We start from the raw sequence: 26,473 nt of genomic DNA on the forward strand, positions 1-26,473 counted from the left end.
TCAACGCAGACCTTAGAATGGAGAGGGGGGCAAAAGGTTTCAAAACAAGTCTTCAAACTCACTGAGGCTTATTAGATTAGAAAGAAAGCCATTGTCACTTTGTTTATCCAATAATTTATTAGCCTACATCAGAATTTTGTCAAGTGAATTTTTTTTTTAAATACCAGGTCCCATACCAACAAAGCGTTTCAGAGTAGCAGTGCTGATCTAGGATCTGTCCATATAATTTATTAATTATGATCTAAAAGGCCAAACTGATCCTAGATGAGCACTCCTACTCTGAGAGGCTTTGTGGATCAGAACAGAAAAATGGCTATCCTTATTGGTAGAGTCAATAATAGATATAGAACAATTAGAATGACTGTCAACTGATATATTGTCTATTGGGTCTATAAGGTCTCTCCTAAGTGAAGTATAGTATGAGAGACATTCATCAATATAAACATCAGCTTCAATAACTGGATCCAGGCCAGATGAGCAGATGGCAGAGGTGTTCCCTGGCCTAGATGACAGTACAGGTTTGGCTCTGCAGGACCACAGGGATCCATCACATCTGTGATGTGCTCGCCAGCCCTGATGTTCTGTCCTCATTACTGCTGGATTCCAGAAATAAGGTGTTCATTAATCACCATGCCAACAGCTTTATTACATCACTCTTCACAAGGGGAAAACAGTACAGTAGGGATAAAAAAAAGAAACACTCCAAGAGGAGCCTTTGGAAACAGATGAGCTGGGATGAAAGGAAACAAGGCCCCAAATGGCTTCCTCTGTTCTAGTGGGAGGGGGTCTAGACGGGGTTAACAGTATTTGTGTATTAATGCTGCCTCCTACAGGAACCATTATGACATTGCAACAACCCCAACTACACCAGACCAGGCATTACTTAAACGCTCTTTCTGCTTACATTGCGGTGTTGCTATAGAAAGGAATGACAGAAAATGTTTTATTGTAAGAAGGCAACTTTATTTCACATTATCCAAGATGGGAGACAAGAGGGTAAAAGAGTTACATATATGTTGTCTGATAAATATGAACAGAAGATAAAAATCCCCCCCAAAAAAGCATGTACGTGGGGGACAGTCAAATATGAAGGATAGCCATATGGAAAGTCACGGTAGTCTCCTGAGTGCCGGTAAGAGTCTGAGTCAGTGTGATCAGAATGGCTTTATGTAAGTTTAGAGGCGGGTTTGGGTTTTGTGGCATGATGGTTATGTTCAGGTGTGTGTGTGTGTGTTCAGAAGGGCCTCCCCATGCCCATGCGTGGGTTTAGCGGCGGAGCTCTGTTGGGTGGTGTGATGGCTATGTCCAGGTAGTCTCCTATCTGGAAGCGTTGGGACTGTAGCGTCATGGAGTCATTTTCCCCCTTTCTGCCTGACACAGTGTTGCCGATGTCTTTCACTCTGTAACCATAGAGACCGGGGGTGAGACAACAGTGCTTTCATAATGACATCATCCAATCAAACAACTGAGGCCATGTTTAAATACTTTTAAAAGGCTAACACTAACACAGCCGATTCAACTAATCCACTTCCCACCAAGCTCTTGATTAAAGATAGAGTCAGCAATGCACAAAGCAAACAGCTACGTCAGGCCGACTTCCGCAACAACTACAGTGCATTCGGAAAGTATTCAGACGCCTTGACATTTTCCACATTTTGTTACGTTAGCCTTATTCTAAAATTGATTAATTCATTGTTTTCCTCATCAATCTACACACAATAACCCATAATGACAAAGCAAAAACTGGTTTAGAAATGTTTGCTAATTTATTAAAAATTAATTACAGAAATACCTTATTTATATAAGTATTCAGACCCTTTGCTATGAGACGTGAAATTGAGCTCAGGTGCATCCTGTTCCTATTGATCATCCTTGAGATGTTTCTACAACTTGATTGGAGTCCACCTGTTATAAATGCAATTGATTGGACATGATTTGGAATGGCACACACCTGTCTATATAAGGTCCCACAGTCGACAGTGCATGTCAGATCAAAAACCAAGCCATGAGGTCTAAGGAATTGTCCGTAGAGCTCCGAGACAGGAATGTGTCGAGGCACAGATCTGGGGAAGGGTACCAAAACATTTCTGCAGCATTGAAGGTCCCCAAGAACACAGTGGCCTCCATCATTCTTAAATGGAAGAAGTTTGGAACCACCAAGACTTTTCCTAGAGCTGGCCACCTGGCCAAACTGAGCAATCGGGGGAGAAGGGCCTTGGTCAGGGAGGTGACCAAGAACCTGATTAAGTGAGCAGTGTGTCAAGAAGCAGTGCGGCTTGGCAGGGTCGTGTTTCGGAGGTCACATGGCTCTCGACCTTCGTCTCTCCCAAGTCCGTACGGGAGTTGCAGCGATGGGACAAGACTGTAACTACCAATTGGATATCACGAAATTGGGGAGAAAAAGGGGTAAAAAAAGAAGAAATAATTATAAAAACCGGTTTTTATCATTATGGGGTATTGTGTGTAGATTAAAGAGGGGGAAAAAACGATTTAATCAATTTTAGAATAAGGCTGTAACGTAACAAAATGTGGAAAAAGTCAAGGGGTCTGAATACTTTCCGAATGCACTGTATATAATGGGGAATCTGTTAAGATGCATTACCATAATCTAAATGTGATTTCTGTCATTCTGAACACTGTGGGTGGACCCCCTAATGGTTATGCACCCAACGCATATGGGTCCGGTAAATTCAAATCTTCCCGCTCATGTAGTCCAGCGCCACATTTTCCTAACAGAAACCCAGGTGTGTAGTACTGGACTGGAACAAAACCATGCACACCCTGTGTCCAAGATTATAGAACATGGCTTGACTTGGATCTACAACAGCCCAGTTGCCCTTAAGGTAGACTCAACGAAATTACGTTGCCACGAGCAGCACCGCAGATCCTGCGATGAGCGAGATGCAAGACTTCGCTCTCACACAGTCACACACAGTATCTGCGCATGTGAATGGGTTCGCTTCAAGCTGTTACAGAGAAGCTGAGACTCACGCTTAGTTGTTGCTGAAATTGGCCCACTATGCTGTTTACTTTCTGCATCTACATCATATCGCTGACTCTACCTTTAAGCTAGGACTGTAGTGTAGTATACTAACCTGTAGCCATTTCTTTTGGGCTCGGGATAAACGATGGCGAAACCAAAGTGTGTTCCTTTCTTCCGAGCTTCAGGGTACACCTCCTTCACCAGGCTGGTCAGCTCCTTTAGTGAGGCATCCATCCTTCAGGCGAATAACACAACATCATATATCACCACAATACTCAAAACTATGTAGCCATGGTACCCTGCATAATACACACAACACCATCACCAGTGCTCGACTTGGGCAGGCGCTCACCAGAGCAGAGTGCAGGCACCTAATTTTTTTACTCCTTGAGTTCGTGCACTTCTTCTAGAATAGCGCAAAAGTATTGTGGAGCTCCTGCGCCTAAATATAATATAAACAGAACCGGCACCCAAAATGAGTACCGGCACCTATATTTCAGTCCAAGTCGAGCACTGGCTATCACATGACCCTAGGCGCAGGCAACCACTTATATATTCTCACCATGTGTAGATTTGCAGCTCACTTGAAGGGACTTGTCCTCGTGCGAATTCGTCCACTCTGTGATGCCTGCCACTGTTGGTCGTAAATACCCGCAGCAGAAGAGGACAAGTCTATGGACACACAAACAGTTAGCTAACTGGTTAGCCAGGCTCGTAGCTAGTCTTCTAGAAAATGTGGTAGCAGGAAAAATATTAAATGCCCGTATAGCCGCTTACAGAACTACAACCAATTAGTTTAGTTTGAAGTGGGAGTCACTTGCACAGTTCAAGCAGTGCAGCTACGTTTGCTAGCTAACACAGGCTCGTTAATGCTAGCTACGTTAGCTAATTGCCGTCTCACAAACCAAGCGAAGATAAAGTGCTTATAGCTACCTTTTCCCGGTCGATAGGCTTTTCTGGTATTTTTCGAATCTCTTCTTGTGTGATTCTTGATTCAAGAGCCATTTTAGGGGGTAAATCAATGAATTAATTCACGTTGTTGCTCACTGCAGAAAATATGCAAACACTGTGCCAAATAGTTGTTTCCGTTTCCGCCTTCGCAGCATGATGACGTAGGAAAGGTGCCCAAAAACTTTACAAAACTTTAACGATTGCCGTATAAAAAACATATACGAATAGATTGCAGTTAGGTTAATTTTACAACCACTTTTGATAAACATCTGATCTCTCCAGTCCCATTAAAGATAGTTCTCAAGTGAATGATTGTATTTCTAGTTTTCTCCCAACAGGTGGCGGTAGACAATTATAGCCATTCTTATGGTCAGTGCTAGCCGGAATCCTTGGGAGGCCCATTTACATTTTAGTAATTTTAGCAGACGCTCTCATCCAGAGCGATTTACAGTTAGTGAGTGCATACATTTTCATACTGGTCCCCCGTGGGAATCGAACCCACAACCCTGGTGTTGCAAGTGCCATGCTCTACCAACTGAGATACACGGGTCCCTACCCTAATCTTAACCCCTACCCTTATCCTAACCATAACCATAACCCATATCTAACCGTAACCTGAACCCTTAACCATTTTAAATGTCAACCTCAATGGGGTAGGGACGTCCCAGGGATCCCAGATAGCAGGGACCCCATTCTTATGGGACAGGGGTGCATCTCCATAGTCTTAATCTCCTCTCCTCAATAAGGTTCAGTTACTGTAAGTGGATGTCTACTGAGAATATTCTTTCACTTCCCAGTTCATGTCAATGCAGATAAAGGAAAGGAGAGGTGAAGAAGAAGTCACTATTGAAACTCACATTTGTCTTCATCATTTGTGTTAAGACATAATAATTTTATAGCGATTGAGGTGTGGCTCAAATCTGACATAATGCATGAATTGATTTGTCTGCAGGAGTTTTTTATTTATTTTTATTTCACCTTTATTTAACCAGGTAAGCCAGTTGAGAACAGGTTCTCATTTACAACTGCGACCTGGCCAAGATAAAGCAAGTGTGGACAGTGCATGTCAATATACAGTAGTCTACAAAGCATACCAGAGAGAGTGGGCAATGTAGTGCATGTGTAGGCTATCTATCAATGCTGATCATGTGTGAATTTCTATGTATGAGTGTGTGTGTTTGTAGTTGTGTTCGTGTCTACGTATGCCTCTGCTTATCTACACATACTGTACTGACTCTGTGAGTGTGTAAATGTACTGTATGTACATGATGGGCTCACCTCCGCTTTTGCAGTTGGGTCTGCATTGCAAGCCCCATTGTCTGAGCCTCTGGCCTGGACCTTTGTGTGCGTGCGCTCGGGCAAGGGTGCACATGTGCATGCTTGTGTGTGTGGCATGCCAGCAGGAGTGGGACCGTCCAGTCGTAAATCACCTCTGACCCCTGTTCTCAGATCAGCCCAAACCTCCCTCATCAGGAGTTACACAATACAGCTGTATATCAAACGTGTTTTGCCTTGAAATGAAATGAGTCAACCCAAATCCATCAGGTGACTTCTGGCCTTATAACACAACTAAAGACAACTGTGAGATTACTCTTTGATACAGTTTATCAGTATTCAAACTTCTGTGTATTGAAGAAACTAGAGTCGAGCACGTTCCACCCTCATCTATCACAACTAACTTGGCTGGGATCAGTGGTAATTGTCCACCTACACGGCCGAGACCTGCTGTTTGGTCACATGCAGCTAGAGCCTCTCTCTCCCACTGTCTATCCTTCCCGCTGAGAGAGCCCTCACACTGGCCTCCTCTGTTCTGCTGCTGGCTGGATGACCAGGGTCTACTCTCACTAACAATCACATCCATTTTACCCCTCTCAGCCCCACACCAGAATTCTCATGGATCCACTTGAAAGAATCTATCCGCCACTCTCTCTCTCTCTCTCTCTCTCTCTCTCTCTCTCTCTCTCTCTCTCTCTCTCTCTCTCTCTCTCTCTCTCTCTCTCTCTCTCTCTCTCTCTCTCTCTCTCTCTCTCTCTCTCTCTCTCTCTCTCTGTCTCTCTCTTCTTTCTTCTTTCTTCTTTTCTTCTCCCTCTCTCGCTTTCTCTCTCTCTTTCTCTTTCTCTCGCTCCACTCCTCTCTCTCTCTCTCTCTCTCGCTCTCTCTGTCTCCCTCTTCCACAACAGTGTGTTTTAGAGCCCTCCCGAGACACTGATATCCATTCATTGATATGCATCTGAAATAAGTGATGCTGTTATTTTCGTAATAACCGGATTACGATCAATGGCTACCCCTCCATCTCCTCTCTAAAAAGGGATTGTTTCCTCTCTCCATTTTCTCTCATTCCCCCCGAATCCCTCCGTCCTCTATGTGTTTAGTTCTAATGTATTAACTCCTCTCTTTAGATGGACACAATGGGGCCTTGTAACCCTGCTGGTGTTGGTTCTGCCTCAGGGAGAACAGAGACATTTACTGTAGCTACTGTACCTGAATCTGGTAACATGGTGACTGACTGATGTGAAAAGTGGGGATGGAGAGCGGAGGTAGACACTTCACAGTCTCTTTGAAAGGGTATACTGTAGACTGATTTTGAAGGTAATTTGGTCATTTTAGTGTGTGCTGCCCGGGTGCTGGACGTGTGTGCATGTATGTGTGTGTACGAGTCACTGTTCATTTAGGCTTTCTCTGGGCTGTGAGTGTCTGATTGCTGTATATGGAGCAGCAGTAGATAGGGTATTATGGCTAAAATGCCAAATCTCTCTGCTCACCTGAAGACATGTACTGTAATGGGGTGACATAGATGAGACCTTTGGTTATAATGAGCATACCTCACTGCCTCAACATCTTTGGTATTTGGTATTTTATTAGGATCCCCATTAGCTGTTGCGAAAGCAGCAGCTACTCTTCCTGGGGTCCACACAAAACATGAAACATGACATAATACAGAACATTAATAGACAAGAATAACTAAAGGACAGAACTACATCAATCTAACGTAACACCAAGTCATTTAGTCTCCTCAACTTGTTCAACAGCCACACCATTCATTACCAGATTCAGCTGAGGTCTAGAACTTAGGGAATGATTTGTACTAAATACAATGCTCTTAGTTTTAGAGATGATCAGGACCAGTTTATTCCTGGCCACCCACTCCAAAACAGACTGCAGCTCTTTGTTAAGGGTTTCAGTGACTCCATTAGCTGTGGTTGCTGATGCGTATATGGTTGAAACATCAGCATACATGGACACACATGCTTTGTTTAATGCCAGTGGCCGGTTATTGGTCAAAATAGAAAAGAGTAGAGGGCCTAGAGAGCTGCCCTGTTTGACATTAGAGAAGCTTCCATTAAAGAAAACCCTCTGAGTTCTATTAGATAGATAGCTCTGAATCCACAATATGTCCGAGGTTGAAAAGTCATAACACATATGTTTTCTCAACAACAGGTTATGGTCAATAATGTCAAAGGCTGCACTGAAATCTAACAGTACAGCTCCCACAATCGTATTATTATCAATTTCTCTCAACCAATCATCAGGCATTTGTGTCAGTGCAGTACATGTTGAGTTCCCTTCTCTATAAACATGCTTCTCTATAAACATGCTTTACCACTCTTGGGTAGCGGAATGACTTTGGCTTCCCTCCAGGCCTGAGGACAAAGACTTTCCTCTAGGCTCAGATTAAAGATATGACAGACAGGAGTGGCTATAGAGTCAGCTACCATCCTCAGTAGCTTTCCATCTAAGTTGACAATGCCAGGAGGTTTGTCATTATTGATCGATAACAATACTTTTTCCACCTCTCCCACACTAACTTTACAAAATTCAAACTTGCAATGCTTTTCTTTCATTATTCGTTTTTTATGCTTGAGTACGATGGCTCACTGTTAGTTGTTGGCATTTCCTGCCTAAGTTCGCCCACTTTGCCAGATAAATAATCATTAAAATAATTGGTGAATAAGCCATCTGATTCGATGAAAGATGGAGTTGAATTTGTCTTTCTGCCCATAATTTCAAGTACCCCAAAGTTTTTGTTCCATTATTCTTTATATCATTGATCTTGGCTTCATAATACAGTTTCTTCTTCTTTTTGTTGAGTTTAGTCACATCATTTCTAAATTTGCAGTAAGTCAGCCAGTCAGATGTGCAGCCAGACTTATTAGCCACTTATTTACCCAATCTCTTTCAACCATACAGTTTTTATTCCTCATCAATCCATGGAGCCTTAACAGTTCTAACAGTCAGTTTCTTAACAGGTGCATGTTTATCAATAACTGGAAGAAGCAATTTCATGTCTGGATGGTCCTTATTAATCACATCAGACCAACAAATATTTTAAACATCATCCACATAAGAGTCACAGCAAAATCTTTTATATGATCTCTTATACACTATTTTAAGCCCAGTGTCACGCCCTGACTCAGGGGACGTTTATTTGTAGAGTCAGGGTGTGTATATTCCTTGTTATGTTAAGTTTTCTATGTTAGTGTCTAGATCGTGTAGATCTATGTTGGCCAGGGTGGTTCCCAATCAGAGGCAGCTGTAGCTCGTTGTCTCTGATTGAGGACCATACTTAGGCAGCCATTTGGCACCAGTCTGTGTGGGATCTTGTTCCGTATAGGTATGTTATTAGTCTACCTTGGACTTCACGTATCGTTTGTTTGTTGTTTTGTTCGTGTTCAGTACGTTAATAAATATGTACGCTTATCACGCTGCGCCTTGGTCCGTCTCATCCGTAAACGATCGTGACAGAAGATCCCACCAAATGAGGACCAAGCAGCATGCCCAGGAAGAGAGAATAGCAATGTCTCAGGTGGGCAAATGGTGGTCATGGGAGGAGATATTCGCGGGGAAAGGGCCATGGGCGAAGGTAAATGCCCAGGCAGGAGAGGAGAAACGGCGGCAACCGTGCCGACGACGGACACCCGAGAGGCAACCCCAAGAAAAAATTTTGGGGGGGCACACGCCGTGGACGACGAGGCAGCAGGAGGCAGCGACAGGGCGAATCTGCAGACTAGGAGAGGAGGCCACCAGGTTACGGGGGCTATTGGTCCAGAGGGAGCAGGAGTTAATTGGTCAGAGGGAGGAGCTACAGGAGGCGATAAGGAAGAAGGAGAGTGTAGAGGCACGGCGAGAGGAGCTGGTTAGGCAGCAGATGGAGCGGGGGTTTATAAGTGGTACGTGTTCCCAGTACGGCCCGACCCATTCCTGCTTCCCGCACAAGGCCAGTGGTGTGTGTTCCCAGTACAGTCCAGCCCGTTCCTGCTCCCCGCACCAAGCTAGTGGTGCGTGTTCCCAGTCCGGCCCGGCCCGTTCCTGCTCCTCGCACCAAGGCAGTGGTGCGCGTCGCCAGCCCGGTCCGGCCCGTTCCTGCCCCTCGCACCAAGCCAGTGGTGCGCGTCGCCAGCCCGGTCCGGCCTGTTCCTGCCCCTCGCACCAAGCCAGTGGTGCGCGTCGTCAGCCCGGTCCGGCCCGTTCCTGCCCCTCGCACCAAGCCAGTGGTGTGCGTCGCCAGCCCGGTCCGGCCTGTTCCTGCCCCTCGCACCAAGCCAGTGGTGCGGCGTCGCCAGCCCAGTCCGGCCGTTCCTGCCCCTCGCACCAAGCCAGTGGTGCGCGTCGCCAGCCCGGTCCGGCCCGTTCCTGCTCCCCGCACCAAGCCAGTGGTGCGCGTCGCCAGCCCGGTCCGGCCCGTTCCTGCTCCCCGCACCAAGCCAGTGGTGCGCGTCGTCAGCCCGGTCCGGCCCGTTCCTGCTCCCCGCACCAATCCAGTGGTGCGTGTGTCCAGTCCGGCACGGCCCGTGCCTGTTCCACCGGTGTCTGGTCCGGCACCGGTCAGCTGCTCCACTCTGGAGCCAGAGCAATCCGCTCCACCGGGGTCGGTCCAACTCCAGTCAGCGGATCCACTCCGGAGCCAGAGAAATCCGCTCCACCGGTGCCCAGTCCAGCTCTGGTCAGTGGCTCCAGTCCGGAGCCTGTACAGTTAGATCCACCGTCGTCGGGTCCAGCTCCAGTCAGCGGTGCCAGACCAGGGGCACAACTGGGAGGTGGAGAGAAAGTGGTGGTCACGCCCGGAGCCGGATCCGCCGACGGTGGACCCGGTCCCTGGCTTGGTGCGAGGGGCAGGAACAGGCCGGACCGGGCTGGCGACGCGCACCATCCGAGGCGGAATGCCCACCCGGTCCCTACCCTGTTATGTTTATGTGGCGCGGTCGGAGTCCGCACCTTTGGGGGGGGGGGTACTGTCACGTCCTGACTCAGGGGACGTTTATTTGTAGAGTCAGGGTGTGTATATTCCTTGTTATGTTAAGTTTTCTATGTTAGTGTCTAGATCGTGTAGATCTATGTTGGCCAGGGTGGTTCCCAATCAGAGGCAGCTGTAGCTCGTTGTCTCTGATTGGGGACCATACTTACGCAGCCGTTTGGCACCAGTCTGTGTGGGATCTTGTTCCGTATAGGTATGTTATTAGTCTACCTTGGACTTCACGTATCGTTTGTTTGTTGTTTTGTTCGTGTTCAGTACGTTAATAAATATGTACGCTTATCACGCTGCGCCTTGGTCCGTCTCATCCGTAAACGATCGTGACACCCAGGTTTTGGAACTTTGGCTTTCCTGGATATAGCCACTATATTGTGATCACGGCATCCAATTGGTACGGATACAGCTTTAAAACAAAATTCTACAGGATTAGTAAAAATGCATGTGGATGATCTTGTTCCTGTAGTGTTTGTAAACACCCTGGTAGGTTGATTATTAACCTAAACCAGATTGCAGGCACTGGTTACAGTGAGAAACTTCCTCTTGAGCAGACAGCTTCATGAAACCCAGTCAGTATTCAGGTCCCCAAGAAAGTATATTGTCTCTGTTTACATCACATACACTATCAAGCATTTCATACATATTATTTTGATACTGACTGTTAGCACTTGGTGGCCTATAGCAACACCACAAAAGAAAAGGCTTTAGATGTGCCAAGTGAACCTGCAACCACAACACTTCAAAAACACTTGACATAAGATCTTCTCTAAGCATTACAGGGATATGGCTCTGAATATATACAGCAACACCTCCCCCATAAGCATTCCTGTCTCTTCTATTCATGTTATATCCTTGTATTGCTACTGCTGTATCATCAAATGAATTATCTAAGTGAGTCTCAGAAATTGCTAATATATGAATGTTATCTGATGTTAGCAAGTGATTGATTTCATGAACCTTATTTCTAAGGCTACATATATTAATTTGGGCTATTTTGAGCCCTTTCATGGGATAGCTTATCAGAGATAGACATAATATGGAAAGAGCAAACAAAGCAAGAGAAAAAAATAGACATTCAGCAGTCCGTTAATCAGTTGGTGTGTGTAAGTGTGTGCTGCGGGGTTGAAGCTACGAACCCATAGGCTTGGCTCTATCAACCCTTCCAGGCTTCTGGGAGGGAGGGTGGACAATGAGCCTGTCATAGCGGATGTAAGCAATGTGCCCACGCTCTCTAGCAGCTTTCATGGCTGGGATAAGTTCTTTCCTCTTCTGGCGCACAGCTTCCGGATAGTCCTTGTTGAGGAAGATATATGTTCCTCTCAAGTTCTTGGCTCTTTCCAGAACAGCTACCTTGACCTTGAACCTCAGGGACTTGACCACTATCGGCCTGGGCCTGTCACCTGGGTCGGTGGTGGGTTTTCCAGTTCTGTGAGCGCGCTCCACCTCAATCTTCCTGTTCTCCATCTTCAATTTCCCCAAGATAATTTCCCTCACTTTGTCCTCAGACTCCGTCCAGGTCTCATGTGGAAATTCTGCAATTCCGTCCACAACCATGTTGTTCCGCCTTGATTGTCCCTCGAGATAATCTGATTTTTCCGTCATTGTTATCATGGATTCACATACAGAACTGATGTCCTCTCTCAATGACTAACAGATTGCTGTCATCTTGCCGTTCTTCCATTTAAACTCATCGAGCTGACCCTGGGAGAACTGCAAACTGTTCTTCAGGTCCTGTGCCTCTCTGGTCAGGTCGTCCATTCTTTTATTAGTTGACTCCACCAGTATTTGGACAAAACACTTGAAGCAATTTTCTTGTTGTTGTAACAATTGCTTGTAGAACTCTTTTTGTTCATTTAAAAGATCCTTCACCTGTGATAGAGAGACACCACTGTCCTCAACGGTACTCCCACCGGCTTTGGTCTTTGTCATGGTAGCAACATAGGTCGCAGGGAAGATTGAAAACAACAACAAACAGCACGGATCTAGACAGCCACAAGCCCGGAACAATCCGCGGTCCCAGCCACAATGGTTAACCGCGTCGCGGGATGCATTCAAACCCTCAAGAAAACCCTGCTAGCTTGATAGGAGCTAGCCTACGCCAAACAGCTCCTCAGACCCAGCCTTGGTTGGCAGGATCACTGGACAGATAGCAGCAGTCCCAGCAACTGATGCCAACTGCATCACGGGATCCAAACTCAAAAGGTAGCTAGCTACTAAGAAACGTTTCAATAGACGTTCAAAACATTCCAAAACACAAACCGAGCTCTCCCTCATTCCGCGTTCAACAGGAAGTGAATATACAAATGCTAGACAGTGGAATTGGTGGATGGTGTTAAGATTGTTAGTGAAGATGTCTTTCCAATCTGCCAATAGGGTAAACCAGATTTGGAGTGATCATATGAATGGGATAAATGAAGCAGAGAATCGTGCTGAGGTGACGAGTCCTACACTCCAACATGTGTGTCTATGTATTTGCAAATGGCTAGAGGTTGATCTTTAATGAGATCGGAATGGGACTCATGCCAAGTGTGGAGAAGTGTGAGAAAATGAATATGCACATTAATCCGCCTGTTACACAAAAACATGCCATAGAAATGTAGATAGCCATCTCCACAGGGTGAAAGTTCACATTGGGTCTAACTGATCTGACGAAGTTACAAAATTAGACAGTTATGCAGGCCTTGTTACATGTGCATGGAATGTGCTGCTTCCCACACACATGTACAGAGTCATACACACACATTCACAGTCTCAATACGATACACACTCACAGTCTCAATACGATACACACTCACAGTCTCAATACGATACACACTCACAGTCTCAATACAATACACACTCACAGTCTCAATACGATACACACTCACAGTCTCAATACGATACACACTCACAGTCTCAATACGATACACACTCACAGTCTCAATACAATACAAACTTTTCTCAGATGAGCACATCACATCTGGCTGAGGAGGACATTACCAGTTATCATCGTCTCTTGTCATGCAGCACCAAACCCCACTGTCACCTCACCTCGTTGGTAAACAGAACTGTTGTTGTCGCCAAAAGGAGCCACACAAAGCCATGCCTGTACCCACTACCCACCCCACCTCAGCTCTACCCAGCCCTGTACCCCCTCCTTCCTCTGCCCTCACCAGGGTTTGTGCCCAGTGCCCACCCTTCAGCCACTCTGCTCTGTCCACCCCCAATCTACCATTGAGCATCCGCTCCCAATCTCCAAGAAATAGGAGACAACCATGTGTGTGTGTGTGTGTGTGTGTGTGTGTGTGTGTGTGTGTGTGTGTGTGTGTGTCCTCACTGTGCCCTGCTGTTATCCTGGTGGGGCAGGATGGGGTCGATTAGGGAAACCCAATCTGGTGGGAGCAGTTTGGTAGTGAGGGATAAAAGGGGGGACAGAGAGATGAATAGAAAGGAAAGTGTTTCACTTCGTCCACTGAGCCACTCAGACAGAAGGGGAGTGTTTGGGTGGACTACTGTATACTGCTACAATGCAGTTCAACCAAGGTGCATGAACAAACTGGATCTTGCAAGCACCTGGATGTGGGTGGGATGGGGTTGTGGTGGGGTAGGGTTCAATGTGTTTTTGTGGAGTGTTTAAGTCTAGATTTGGCAAACATTCATAGTGTGTAAAATATACCCTGAGGTCAACATTTTGACTACCTTTGAGTGTAAAGACATCAAGACCTGGTTTGTGCATGCATACACCAAAAACAGTGTAATCACCCAATGTGGGATTTGCTGTTTGGTTAGAACCACAAGAAAACAAAACCTCTTTTGATTGACTGACTGAATGAACTCCTCCTCTCTCAGTCAGTACACACACAGAGACACACACATAAATATATTTGAGTCAAGCAGAGAAAGATGCACATCAGCCAACATCTATGGCTTTTGTGTTTCTTATACATAGGAACATCAGCTCAAGACTCACTCAAACTGCACTTGAACTTGTTGTCGCTCCAGATTTCAGCTCCGCCCCGAAACTGATGTCACGTAGGTGAATCCACAAGTTCAGGTGCGTCTCTGCGAGTGCTCAGAGCACATCAGTTCAATTCAGCCGTAAATCAATGGTCTGCGTCTCACCCTAGACTGTCTCTCCCTGGAACTCTGTTTGATCTGACCATGGCAGAGTGAACCAAGTAGAATAACTTCATGGAGGTTCCCTGAAACACAGGAGAAAAGGTGAGGAAGACAGGTTGGTGTGTTTTTCTGTTCTCTTTCAGCTAAGTGACTTCTTTTTCTCTATTTATTTAATTAGATGGAAAATTAAAAACAATTTGGAGACGTTATGTAAAAAGTATTTTTGTTATTACATGATGGAAGTATTGTGGAGTTGAAAATAATAATTTCATCGTGCATGATGTATTGACTTTACTTATTATAATAATAATCATAATCATAATAATAATAGATTTATTTTATATAGCGCTTTTCATCACACATTGAATCTCAAAATCACTTTAAAAACAACTTATGAAGTGAATAAAAAAATAACACTTCAACTTCAGCCATATTGATATTGTATTATTATAACATGTAAAGCCCATTGATGTGACTATTGGGTGTCTTCGAGAGGTGAATGTAACGTGTAGTCATAATGCAGTTATAAAAACGAAGTATGGCTGTGTAGAGCAGCTGTACACTCTTAGGGAAAAAAAGGTGCTATCTAGAACCTAAAAGGGTTCTTCGGCTGTCCCTACAGGAGAACCCTTTGTAGAACCCTTTTTGGTACTAGGTAGAACCCTTTTGGTTCCAGATAGAACCCTTTTGGGTTCCATGAAGAACCCCAGAGTTCTACATGGAACCCAAAAGGGTTCGACCTGAAACCAAAAAGGGTTCTACCTGGAACCAAAAAGGGTTCTCCTACGAGGATAGCCAAAGAACCCTGTTTTTTTCTAAGAGTGTAGCACAGTAGAAGTGTGGGATGGATCAATAGTTCATTACAATATTGGCACTGCTCTAGCCAAGCAACTGTATTCAGTGCTCTCTCTCTCTCTCTCTCTCCTCCTCCTCTCATCGCTATACTTCCTCTTCTCATCTCATTCTTTTTCTCCTCCCTCTCTATTTAATTTTTTACCTCAACTTTCACCCCCTTTCTCCTCTCCTCTCTCCCCAGTAGAGTGGATTGTTCCTGGGCAGCAGAGGATCGATGAGCTGGGGGACCCTGTACCTAATGTTCTCCTATCTCCTCCTTCCTCTCTCTTCCCTCCAACTCTCCCTTCTTTGATCCGGCCCTCACCCCCTCTCTCCTCTGGTCTCTCCCCAGGGTAGAGGTGTGTGTTCTGGGCCAGAGGAGCAGGAGAGATGACCTGGGGGACCCTGTACACCCAGCTGGCTGGTGTGAACCGCCACTCCACCAGCCTGGGGAAGGTGTGGCTGTCTGTCCTCTTCATCTTCCGGGTCACCGTGCTGGTCCTGGCGGCCGAGAGCGTCTGGGGGGACGAACAGAGCGACTTTGTCTGCAACACCCTGCAGCCGGGCTGCGAGAACGTCTGCTATGACCACTTCTTCCCCGTGTCCCACATCCGGCTCTGGTGCCTGCAGCTTGTCTTCGTCTCCACGCCCGCTCTCCTCGTCGCCATGTACGTGGCCTACCGTAATCACGGCGACAAACGGCAGGTCCTGCAGCAGGGTTCAGTCGGGGGGCGTTGCCGCAGCGACAAGGCCCAGGCAGCCCAGGAGGCGGAGCTAGAGAGCCTAAGGAGGCGGAGGCTGCCGATCGCCGGGCCACTGTGGTGGACATACGCCTGTAGTCTGGTCTTCCGCCTGCTGTTCGAGGGAGGCTTCATGTACGTACTGTGTTAGCCCACTGAGCAAAGCCTAACAAGTCTTTATTTCAGGCAGACAGGTTACTTGAGTGTAGCTCAATGAACCATCTCCATTACCGTACATACAAACACTTAAGAATAAGATGTAGATACACTTCCTCAAGATTCATGACATCACCATGTACAGATGTAGGATCTTAATTTGATCACCCTGTTGCAGGAGAATGTTCACGCAATGCAGGAAATGTAAAACTTGTAGTGTATTTGAGGTTTAAAAAGGCTTCTGAAGTTTGAAAGTTCCACTTTGAAATGTCAGACTTGATTTGCCCTAATGAAAAATATATCAACCCCTACAAAAATGTCCATTAATAATAATCTGCATAATAATTCACATTTCCTGTTGCTGCAGGATTATTTTCCTGCTGTTGCATTTATCTTCACCTTCGTTCTCCAGGTATGCGCTATACGTGTTGTACGACGGCTTCCAGATGCCCAGGCTGGTCCAGTGTGACCAGTGGCCCTGTCCCAACCTGGTGGACTGCTTTGTCTCCCGCCCCACAGAAAAAACCATCTTCACCGTCTTCATGGCCACCTCCTCCTGCGTCTGTATGGCACTCAACATGGCCGAACTGGCCTACCTGGTCGCCAAGGCCATCGCTCGGTGCCTGTCGTCACGGCGCAGAGGGGGGAAACAGAAAGGGAAGGGTGCAAACTGTTCCTCAACCTCCTCCAAAGACAAGAATGAGAAGTTGTTGCCGTCCTCTTCGTCTGGGTCCACCTGCAGCAAGGCGGTGTGAGGACGGGGGAGCTATAGACATAGTGTACATATACACACGCAGACATGCAAAACATAAGTAGCCTATAGTACACACACACACACACCGAATCACAAATATGTGTAAATACTGTGTAGTCCACTCCAGACATGCACAGAAGCTCTCCTTCCCTGCTTCAGTCACTGGAGTAACTACGCCATCTAGTGGCCAATATTCACACACGCCCACTGACCCCTCGCAGGCAAAGACATAGGCCTACAAACAGACAGACAGACAGACAGACAGACAGACAGACAGACAGACAGACAGACAGACAGACAGACAGTTTGTATAGCTCCTATGGAATTGTGATGTTGGTAATGAAGAGATAACATTGTAAATACACTGACAATGGAATTCGCAGAATCACAGTAGAGTACTATGAGTAAACGCTTATGCAATGACCTACAGAGGATGTGTGTGTTTTAAAAACTCCTGAAATAAAATGATTATATATTTTATATACTGTGTGATCATTGAGACACATTTGAGCAAAGCTGCATTTCACAATATGGGTGATGGTGGGTGTTCAGATGATGATTGTCAATCATGTGGTTGTGTTAGTGGGCCTGAGGAAGCACATCCCAGCACTTAATCATGAGATTTTCAGATAGCACAAATGTAAAATAGAGTACTACAAAAAATATATAAAGTGCACAAAGAAGATGTTCAGATAACTCATCTATATGCATTTAGGCCTACTGTTCTCCAGCATAGTAAAGGCCATAATTTCCCCCCTGGGCGCGGAGACGCCATGCACAGTTTTGGAGTCCCGGTGTGGAATTTCGGAAGAGCAGGGTGGCAGGGTGGAGTGGGAGGTGACGGGGGGTTGACGGGTGGGCGACACCCCCCCTCCCCCCACGCGTGCACTCATGGATGGTCACACAATGTGACAGTAGCGATGGCTGGGCACGGGACGCAGCCGCTGCGCTTTGCGGGACCCCATCTCCAGGTTCCACACGCGCCCTTAGACTAGCCTCGCTTTTCTCACCCTCGCGCTGTCTCTCTCTCGCTCTTGTTCGCTCTCTTTCTCTCGCGCACGCCTGGCCTCGAACCCCGCGGGAGAAAAGAAGAGAACGCAGATCTCGACGCTTCCGGGAAAAAGTTTTTGGCCGGCCGCTGTCAAAGGAGATTGGTAAGCTGTCAGAGCTGCGACGATTTGGAGAATGAGAGGGAAGGGGAGGGATCTTTCTACCTGGGGAGGTCTGTAGGATTTTCCAACCCTTTCAAAATTTGGATAGCTTCAGTGACCACCGGATATTGCTTCAAGTGGCCAAGGCTTGGGTAGCCTATCCATCCACCCTGTCCATATGCTTATTTGGGAACGCCAAGTAGCCACTTTTACGCTCGCCAATTCCAATGCAAGTGATGTTGAATTGATTTAGCCTACAATCAATTACTGTATCAATAGGGATTCTGGTAGGATATCTACCACTGCCTAAGGTTTATCTTTTTAAATAGCTTGGGTCAGTGTGGTCAAATAGTTAAATGGTGCGGCTGCTGGAACACAATGCCGCTGATCCGTCAATAGCCAGTGCCAAGGAGCATAATGCGCGTCTGGCAGCTTCTCTATTGTCAGAGGTGACAGACGGTATTTCATCAAAACCTCAAAAGGATCAACACATATAATGTGAAGCTCGACACACACTGTCATTATAGAGGGGCATTGCACCAGTTTGATACCAGTCCGTTATTGAGCAGGCTAGGCCAGGCATAACTGGACCATGGAATCATCTATTGAAATGAATATTGAACTGTAGAAGGCCAGTGATTTGAGTTCAGCTAATATGAGCTACATTCAGCAACAATGCACCACCAATCGATAGATTAGGATACTGTGATAATCATAGTAATCAAATATTTTACAGTAACAGCCTGACTGTGTTTAAACATGAGGAAAATAGGCCCTTTTTTTCAAAGTTTGTAAAAACACTTCATTTCCAAACAGCAGTTTGTAACAGGTAGAGTAATGCCACTGGGGTCAGTTTTTTGTTGTTGTATCTATGCATTGGTGAGATAGAGCCCTCTGTAAATGCATATCAGTTGATCCGGGGCAAATATTTCCCCTCATCAGCAGTTCTGTGTTCTGATGATCCCAGCATTCCTCCCAGGCTGTTATGTACTCATTCAGACTGCCACAGATGGCCAGCCATTGTAACCCGCTTGCCCAGCAACACATAGACAGGCCTATGGATAGATTGTCGACATTCCTCAATTAAATCTGCCTTTCAAAACAAAACTAATATGTCTATCATTGATGTGGCATGCATAGGGTTCATGGTTCCATGTAGTCTGTCCAATTAGAAACCCCAAAGTCACCTATTTCAGAGAAATATAAATTTTGGGGGAAGATGATGTAGGTTTTTGACATTGAAGACATGATACATTTTTATTGGTGGCCTGTAGGCTTGTAGAAGCCAGTATAAATTGCGAAAACATCTTATCTTCAAGATTAGAGTTTTCCACTTATCTCTGAAGTGTCTATATCGTAAGTTGCATGGACAATAGGCATACAAGAGAATGGTCAATTTGGGTATTTGGGTAATGTAAGCATATTTAAATGACATTATAATGTAATTCATAACTGATATGATTTGTTTTTGCTTCCAGGTATTGTATTTCTTTTGAACCACTAGTCGATGGATTTATCACTGACAATACAACAACATTTTAGTAAGTCCACCGTCTTTCACTGCTTTGGGGTGCTTTTTTGGGTCATCGGATATCTGGTCCTTTTTTCATCTGCTTTGCAATGTGTTCAGAAGTTGTCGTGGGCACTGGATTCTCAATTATGGCTGGTTTCAAATTGATAGAACTGTAAAATGTCAGCACTGGGAAAAGCTTTCCTTTCAATTGTTGTTAATGATTCTAGTAGGCCTGTAAGAAGCACAATGGTGGTGCTCAGGATTTTTTATTGGAGCGTTTAATCTCAGTCTCCAGTACTGTGATTAGAGAATGTATTAGAGAAGTATGTGGCCTGTCGAGAGTGAAAGTGATCAAAGCAGCTTGTTAGTCCCGTATGACTGACTCGATGGCGTCGATCCTGTGTCCGAGGGAGACAAGTGTTGTTCGGTGCTCTCCACAGATTTTCTGGGCTGTGGGATGCCACATTACAGAACCTTCAGATAGAAATATATTAGAACAGATATGTCTCCTTTATGTAGAACAGGGAATCATGCCGCCTCCTAAATGCAACCCTGCTGCCTCCTTCAGTGCCAAACGCATTGGCTTTGACTGAGAGATTGTGTGACTTCACAGAGTGATGTCGGGAGAAGAAAGTACATAGGATGGATACATTATGTGTACACAATATGACAGTAATGTTTTCTAATATTATGGCTTCAAACCAGAGGTCAACTCCACCAATGTTTGTTTTGGTTTCTGAACCTGTACATTTTCATTCAAGGTTTTTATTCCCCTCTTTTCTCATGTCCCCCTCTCTCATTTCCCTCCTCCCTTTCCTGTTTCCTTACTCTCTCAGTTGTTACTCACCCGTGCCTGTGCTCCCCCTCTCCCTGGCCTATGCTCCCTCATTCTGTGTGTGTTCTCTCCCCACCTCTCTCCTCCCTCTCATCCCCAGTCGGTGCCTATGCAGCCCTATTCCCTCTCTGTCACTCCCTCCTATCTCCATCTTTCCAGCTTTCCCCCACCTCTCTATCTGCACCTCTCTCCAGCTTCACCCGACCTCTCTCCTGCCTCTCCTCCAGCCTCTCCCCTCTCCCCCAGCCTCTCCCCACCTCTCTCCCCCAGCCATTCCCCCCCAGCCTCTCCCCACCCAGGCCTCACCCAGTTGCTACTCATCCCAGGCTGTGCTCTCTCTCCCCAGGCTAGAAATCGTGTGAAGCATGGGTGACTGGAGCTTTCTGGGTCGGCTGCTGGAGAACGCTCAAGAACACTCCACCGTGATTGGCAAGGTCACTGATTGATTGATTTATACATTTATACAGTTATTTGATTGACTAAAATACATGTACATTACTGTATGTCACCTTATGACCCTTTTATTCCTATGATATATAGCCCCTTATACCCTCTGATGTGACGTTATGTCCCTTGTGTCCAGGTGTGGCTGACAGTCCTCTTCATCTTCCGTATCCTGGTCCTCGGGACGGCTGCGGAGGAGGTGTGGGGTGACGAGCAGTCAGACTTTACCTGCAACACGCAGCAGCCCGGTTGCGAGAACGTGTGCTACGACGAAGCCTTCCCCATCTCACACATCCGCTTCTGGGTGCTGCAGATTATCTTTGTGTCCACGCCCACCTTGATCTACCTGGGACACGTGCTGCACATTGTCCGCATGGAGGAGAAACGCCGCGAGAAGGAGGAGGAGCTGCGGAAGGCCAGCCGGCAGCAGGAGGAGAGAGACCCTCTGTACAGGAACGGAGGAGGAGGAGGGGGAGGAGGGAAAAAGGAGAAGCCCCCAATCAGAGACGAGCACGGTAAAATTCGCATCCGGGGGGCTCTCCTGCGCACGTACGTGTTCAACATCATCTTCAAGACGCTGTTCGAGGTGGGCTTCATCCTGGGTCAGTACTTCCTGTATGGCTTCCAGCTCAGCCCCCTGTATAAGTGTGGTCGCTGGCCCTGCCCCAACACGGTGGACTGCTTCATCTCACGCCCCACAGAGAAGACCATCTTCATCATCTTCATGCTGGTGGTGGCCTGCGTCTCCCTGCTGCTCAACCTGCTGGAGATATACCACCTGGGATGGAAGAAGGTGAAGCAGGGGGTCAGCAACGAGTTTGCGCCCGACCGAATGGCGCTCCCCCTGGCCAGAGACGAGGCGGTGGAGTCCAATATGATCCAGGAGGGGATCGCCCACCCGGCCCTCAACTGCCTGCCTACATACGGTGGCGTGAACGTGGTATACCTGCCCAATGAGCAGGCAAACGCCATGGCCGCCTTATCCGAGCAGCAGGCAGTGGCGGCGGAACTCAAGATGGACCGTTTCCATGAAGACTTCCTGCTGGAGGCTCCTCCCACATCCTTCTACGGCAGCGAGGGCAGCGGCCAGCAGCAGTCCGTGGAGCAGAACTGGGCCAACATGGCCATGGAGCTGCAGACTCTGGACGCTGCCAAGTCCTCCTCCTACCCTCCTCCTCCCTCCTCCCCTTCTCCCCTACCCTCCTCCTCTTCCGACCAGGAGCAGTCACCCCCTCCACCGGACACTGCCCCTCCTATCCCCGACTCCCGCTCCTCCACCCTCCCCCTGGGGGAATCGAGAAGGAGTGAGGAGCACCAGCAGCAGGAAGAAGAGGAAGTGGAGGCGGTGCTGCCACTGGCGCACGGTGATGATGTCATGGTGACCCGGGTGGAGATGCACGAGCCGCCCGTTTTCATAGCAGCGGACGCCCGGAGGCTGAGCAGGGCCAGCAAGACCAGCAGCGTCCGAGCCCGGCCCGACGACCTTGCCGTGTAACACACACACACACACACACACTCTCACACACACACACACTCTCACACACTTTCACACAATCACATACAAACACATGCAGACCCCTATCCACCACCGAACCCCGATGACTCCGGGTTCGATACATGATATATCTATGATGATCAGGTGTCAAATGTTGTGTGAAATACAGAGGCAATGTGGGAGGGGGGGCTCTGGAGTTGAGATGCTCCTGATATTACTCTCTAAAAAAGTGACGTTATCTGGAGATGCAATCGATGAGGTGAGGCATAGCTTGGTGCTTCAAAGTTAAGAGTTGCCAACACGTGTGTGGCGAGAGAACACACACATTCACTGTTTGCAGCGCAGATGCCATGAAAGGGTTAGAGATATTGGACTAACTAGTTGGGGACATTAGCGACATTTCAGATGAACATAATTCTGCTGTTTTCTTTATTCTTTGATGGGAGACATCAGAAGAGGGTTTGCGCTTTCGTTAATTTTTTTATTTTTTTCCCCTTTCTTTTTATTTTCTTGTGATGGACCCTTTAAGATGAAGCCGATGTGTCCTATTGTCTCTTCCTAGTGTCCTGGTGTCTGTCTGTCTGCCTCGTAGCTAGCTGTCTGTCTGTCCGTTCCATGCTCACCCTTCCTATTAAGCTCAATGAAGAGAGGGACGCTCTGACATTATGGTGGAGTGGAGAGAGACGGGGATAGGGTACCTGGGTGGCACTTTATACAAAATTACTTGGTATTTACTTACAAATTACATGGTAATTACACAATAATATCTTATGAAATACTTGTAAAACAAGCACGACTAGGCACATTTTGTTGCCAGGTAGTTAACAATTAAGTACCCTCTGATAATATGTAATGTACTAGTACATATCAGGTTAATACCAGTGCGTAAGGTGACCTGCTACCGGTAACTGTGGTGTGTAGCCATACTAGTGTGTAGCTTCAACCATGTTACCGCCGTGATCCCAACCTGAGGCTTGGTCTTTAGGCTTCACAGGCTTTGTGTGTGTGTGTTTCTGTGACGAGGTGTGAATGAAGGAGTCAGGCGCAAGAGGTAAAATACGAAGTCCAGAGTTTATTCCGTTTACATAAATCAAACGCCCAAAGCGTCAAACGAAACTATTACAAAGGAAAACATCCACCTTGGCATAAACACAGTGAACAGTAGCTCAACCGAGCTACACACTCTCACAACAAACAATCACTCACAAAGACAAGGGGAACAGAGGGAACACTTATACACATACTAATTAGGGGAATGAGCACCAGGTGTGTGTGATTGACAAGACATGACAAGTAGAGTGATGAGAATGGGATCGGTAGTAGCTAGTACTCCGGTAACGACGAACGACGAAGCCTGCCCGAACCAGGAGGGGGGACAGCCTCGGCGGAAGTCGTGACTGTACCCCCCCCCCCGACACGCGGCTCCAGCAGTGCGCCGACCCTGGCCTCGGGGACGGCCAGGAGTACGCGGAGCAGGGCGAGTCGGATGGCGACGGGGAAAATCCCTCAACAGGGAGGGATCGAGGATGTCCCAGCACCGTTCCTCCGGACCGTACCCCTCCCACTCCACGAGATACTGAAGGCCCCCACCCGACGCCTCGAATCCAGGATGGAACGGACCGAGTTTGCCGGGGCCCCCTCACTGTCCAGAGGAGGTGGAGGAACCTCCCGTACCTCAGACTCCTGGAGCGGACTAGCTACCACCGGCCTGAGGAGAGACACATGAAACGAGGGGTTAATACGGTAATCAGGGGGGAGTAACAACCTGTATGTCACCTCGTATATTCTCCTCAGGACTTTAAACGGCCCCACAAAAACCGTGGGCTCAGCTTCCGGCAGGGCAGGCGGAGGGGCAGATTCCGGGTCGAGAGCCAGACCTGATCCCCCGGTACGAACACCGGGGCCTCCCTCCGGTGGCGGTCAGCGTTGGCCTTCTGACGACGCACGGCGCGCTGGAGGCGAACGTGGGCAGCGTCACAAGTCTACTCCGCGCGCCGAAACCAGTCATCCACCACAGGAGCCTCGGTCTGGATCTGGTGCCACGGTGCCAGAACCGGTTGGTAACCTAAAACACATTGGAAGGGTGTTAGGTTAGTGGAGGAGTGGCGGAGAGAGTTCTGAGCATATTCTGCCCATGGCAGGAACACCGACCACTCCCCCGGCCGGTCCTGACAGTAGGTCTGCAGGAACCTACCCACATCTTGATTCACCCTTTCCACCTGCCCATTACTCTCGGGGTGAAATCCAGAGGTCAGGCTGACCAAGACCCCCAGAAGTTCCATCAATGCCTTCCAGACTCTAGACGTGAACTGGGGACCTCGGTCGGACACTATATCCTCTGGTACCCCGTAGTGCCGGAAGACGTGAGTAAACAGAGCCTCTGCAGTTTGTAGGGCCGTGGGGAGACCGGGCAGAGGAAGGAGGCGGCAGGACTTTGAAAAGCGGTCCACAACGACCAGGATAGTGGTGTTACCTTGGGAGGGGGGAAGATCAGTGAGAAAATCAATACTCAGGTGAGACCATGGTCGTTGTGGAACTGGTAAAGGTTGTAGCTTACACGCTGGGAGTTGCCTAGGTGCCTTACTCTGGGCGCACACTGAGCATGAGGAAACATACCCCTTCACATCCTTAGCCAAGGTAGGCCACCAGTACTTCTCGGTCAGGCAGCGCATTGTACGACCGATACCTGGATGACCAGAGGAGGGTAACGTGTGTGCCCAGTAGATCAGACGATCACGGATAAGCGCAGGCATGTACTGCAGCCCAGCTGGACACTGCGGTGGAGATGGATCTGTGCGTAATGCCTGCACTGTATCTGCGTCCATCGCCCATACTACCGGCGCCACAGTGCATGAGGCCGGGAGTATGGGGGTGTTGTCTCTGGGCCTCTCCTCTGTGTCATACAGCCGAGACAGTGCGTCTGCCTTCACGTTCTTCGTACCCGGAATGTATGAGAGTGTGAAATCAAACCGGGTGAAGAAGAGGGCCCACCTGGCCTGGTGAGGATTAAGCCTCCTCGCTGCCTGAATGTACTCCAGGTTATGGTGGTCTGTCCAGACGAGGAAAGGGTGTTTCGCCCCTTCAAGCCAATGTCTCCACACCGTCAAAGCTCGGACAACAGCTAGCAGCTCCCAAACACCAATGCCGTAGTTTGCTCCGCCAAGCTGAGCTTCTTAGAACAGAAGGCACAGGGGCGGAGCTTGGGTGGCATGCCCGAGCATTGGGATAAGACAGCTCCTATCCCTACCTCGGACGCATCCACCTCCACTACGAACGGTAGTGATGGATCGGGATGAGCCAGTACCGGGGCTGAGGTGAACAGACCCTGCAATCTACTGAAGGCCAAATCAGCCTCAGCAGACCAGCGGAGCCGGGACGGCCCACCCTTCATCAAGGAGGTAATGGGAACTGCACCTTGCCAAAGCCCCGAATAAACCTTCGATAGTAGTTGGCAAAGCCAAGGAAGTGCTGCACCTCCTTTACCGTGGTTGGAGTCGGCCAATTACGCATGGCTGCAATGCGGTCTCCCTCCATCTCCACACCTGTGGTGGTAATGCGATATCCGAGGAAGGAGATTGACTGCTGGAAAAACTCACACTTCTCTGCCTTGGCATAAATATCATTTTCCAGCAGTCGGACCAGTACCCTGCGAACCAGGGACACATGCTCGGTGCGCGTAGCGGAATACACCAGGATGTCATCGAGGTAGACCACCACACCGCGACCAAGCATGTCCCGAAACACCTTGTTCACAAAGGACTGGAAAACGGATGGAGCATTCATCAAACCGTAGGGCATCACCAGGTATTCAAAATGCCCCGAGGTTGTGCTGAATGCTGTTTTCCATTCATCCCCTTCCCGAATACGCACCAGGTTGTAGGCATTCCTGAGGTCAAATTTGGTGAAAAAGCGGGCCCCATGTGTTGACTCAATCACTGAAGGAATGAGGGGAAGAGGATAACTAAATCGTACCATCACATTATTCAGTGGTCGATAATCAATTCACAGGCGTAAACCGCCATCTTTCTTCTTCACAAAGAAGAAACTCGAGGAGGCAGGTGAAGTGGAGGAACGGATATACCCCTGGCGCAGGGACTCGATGACGTATGTTTCCATAGCCTCCGTTTCAGCGTGCGACAGGGGATACACATGACTCCTGGGAGGTACAGCGTCTACCCGAAGGTTTATCGCGCAATCCCCCTCCCGATGAGGTGGTCATTTAGTCGCTTGCGTCTTGGAAAACGCGAGTGCCAGATCATGGTATTTGGGGGG

The 26,473-nt window shown here is 47.8% G+C and overlaps 3 protein-coding genes across 3 annotated transcripts; 2 read left to right on the forward strand and 1 right to left on the reverse strand.

Moving 5' to 3' along the window:
- Window positions 1-941: 941 nt before the first annotated feature.
- On the reverse strand, window positions 942-4,082 carry LOC121542434 (histone deacetylase complex subunit SAP18). Its single transcript, XM_041851829.2, has 4 exons — window positions 3,917-4,082; window positions 3,546-3,655; window positions 3,096-3,218; window positions 942-1,400 (listed from the first exon to the last, which is right to left on the reverse strand). Exons 1-4 carry the CDS (start codon window positions 3,986-3,988, stop codon window positions 1,235-1,237), a joined length of 471 nt encoding a protein of 156 aa, XP_041707763.1. The 5' UTR covers window positions 3,989-4,082; the 3' UTR covers window positions 942-1,234.
- Window positions 4,083-14,064: 9,982 nt separating this feature from the next.
- On the forward strand, window positions 14,065-17,190 carry LOC121542435 (gap junction beta-2 protein-like). Its single transcript, XM_045208430.1, has 3 exons — window positions 14,065-14,381; window positions 15,466-15,988; window positions 16,422-17,190. The coding sequence occupies exons 2-3, from the start codon at window positions 15,504-15,506 to the stop codon at window positions 16,762-16,764; spliced, it is 828 nt and encodes a 275-aa protein (XP_045064365.1). The 5' UTR covers window positions 14,065-14,381; window positions 15,466-15,503; the 3' UTR covers window positions 16,765-17,190.
- Window positions 17,191-17,699: 509 nt separating this feature from the next.
- LOC121542436 (gap junction alpha-3 protein-like) lies at window positions 17,700-22,364 on the forward strand. Its single transcript, XM_041851830.1, has 4 exons — window positions 17,700-17,917; window positions 19,393-19,455; window positions 20,609-20,696; window positions 20,846-22,364. Exons 3-4 carry the CDS (start codon window positions 20,628-20,630, stop codon window positions 22,199-22,201), a joined length of 1,425 nt encoding a protein of 474 aa, XP_041707764.1. The 5' UTR covers window positions 17,700-17,917; window positions 19,393-19,455; window positions 20,609-20,627; the 3' UTR covers window positions 22,202-22,364.
- Window positions 22,365-26,473: the final 4,109 nt, after the last annotated feature.

This window comes from Coregonus clupeaformis, chromosome 28 (genome assembly GCF_020615455.1).
Source record: "Coregonus clupeaformis isolate EN_2021a chromosome 28, ASM2061545v1, whole genome shotgun sequence".
NCBI classification, from domain to species: domain Eukaryota; kingdom Metazoa; phylum Chordata; class Actinopteri; order Salmoniformes; family Salmonidae; genus Coregonus; species Coregonus clupeaformis.

Bases quoted from the DNA above. Each gene is read 5' to 3' on its own strand.
- LOC121542436 (XM_041851830.1), top strand. From the start codon at position 20,628: ATGGGTGACTGGAGCTTTCTGGGTCGGCTGCTGGAGAACGCTCAAGAA. The intron at 20,697-20,845 runs GTCACTGATTGA...CCTTGTGTCCAG, and splicing joins ACTCCACCGTGATTGGCAAG to GTGTGGCTGACAGTCCTCTT.
- LOC121542434 (XM_041851829.2), bottom strand. From the start codon at position 3,988: ATGGCTCTTGAATCAAGAATCACACAAGAAGAGATTCGAAAAATACCA. The intron at 3,656-3,916 runs GTAGCTATAAGC...GTGTGTCCATAG, and splicing joins AGCCTATCGACCGGGAAAAG to ACTTGTCCTCTTCTGCTGCG. The intron at 3,219-3,545 runs GTGAGAATATAT...ATTCGCCTGAAG, and splicing joins GAGCTGCAAATCTACACATG to GATGGATGCCTCACTAAAGG.
- LOC121542435 (XM_045208430.1), top strand. From the start codon at position 15,504: ATGACCTGGGGGACCCTGTACACCCAGCTGGCTGGTGTGAACCGCCAC. The intron at 15,989-16,421 runs GTACGTACTGTG...TTCGTTCTCCAG, and splicing joins CTGTTCGAGGGAGGCTTCAT to GTATGCGCTATACGTGTTGT.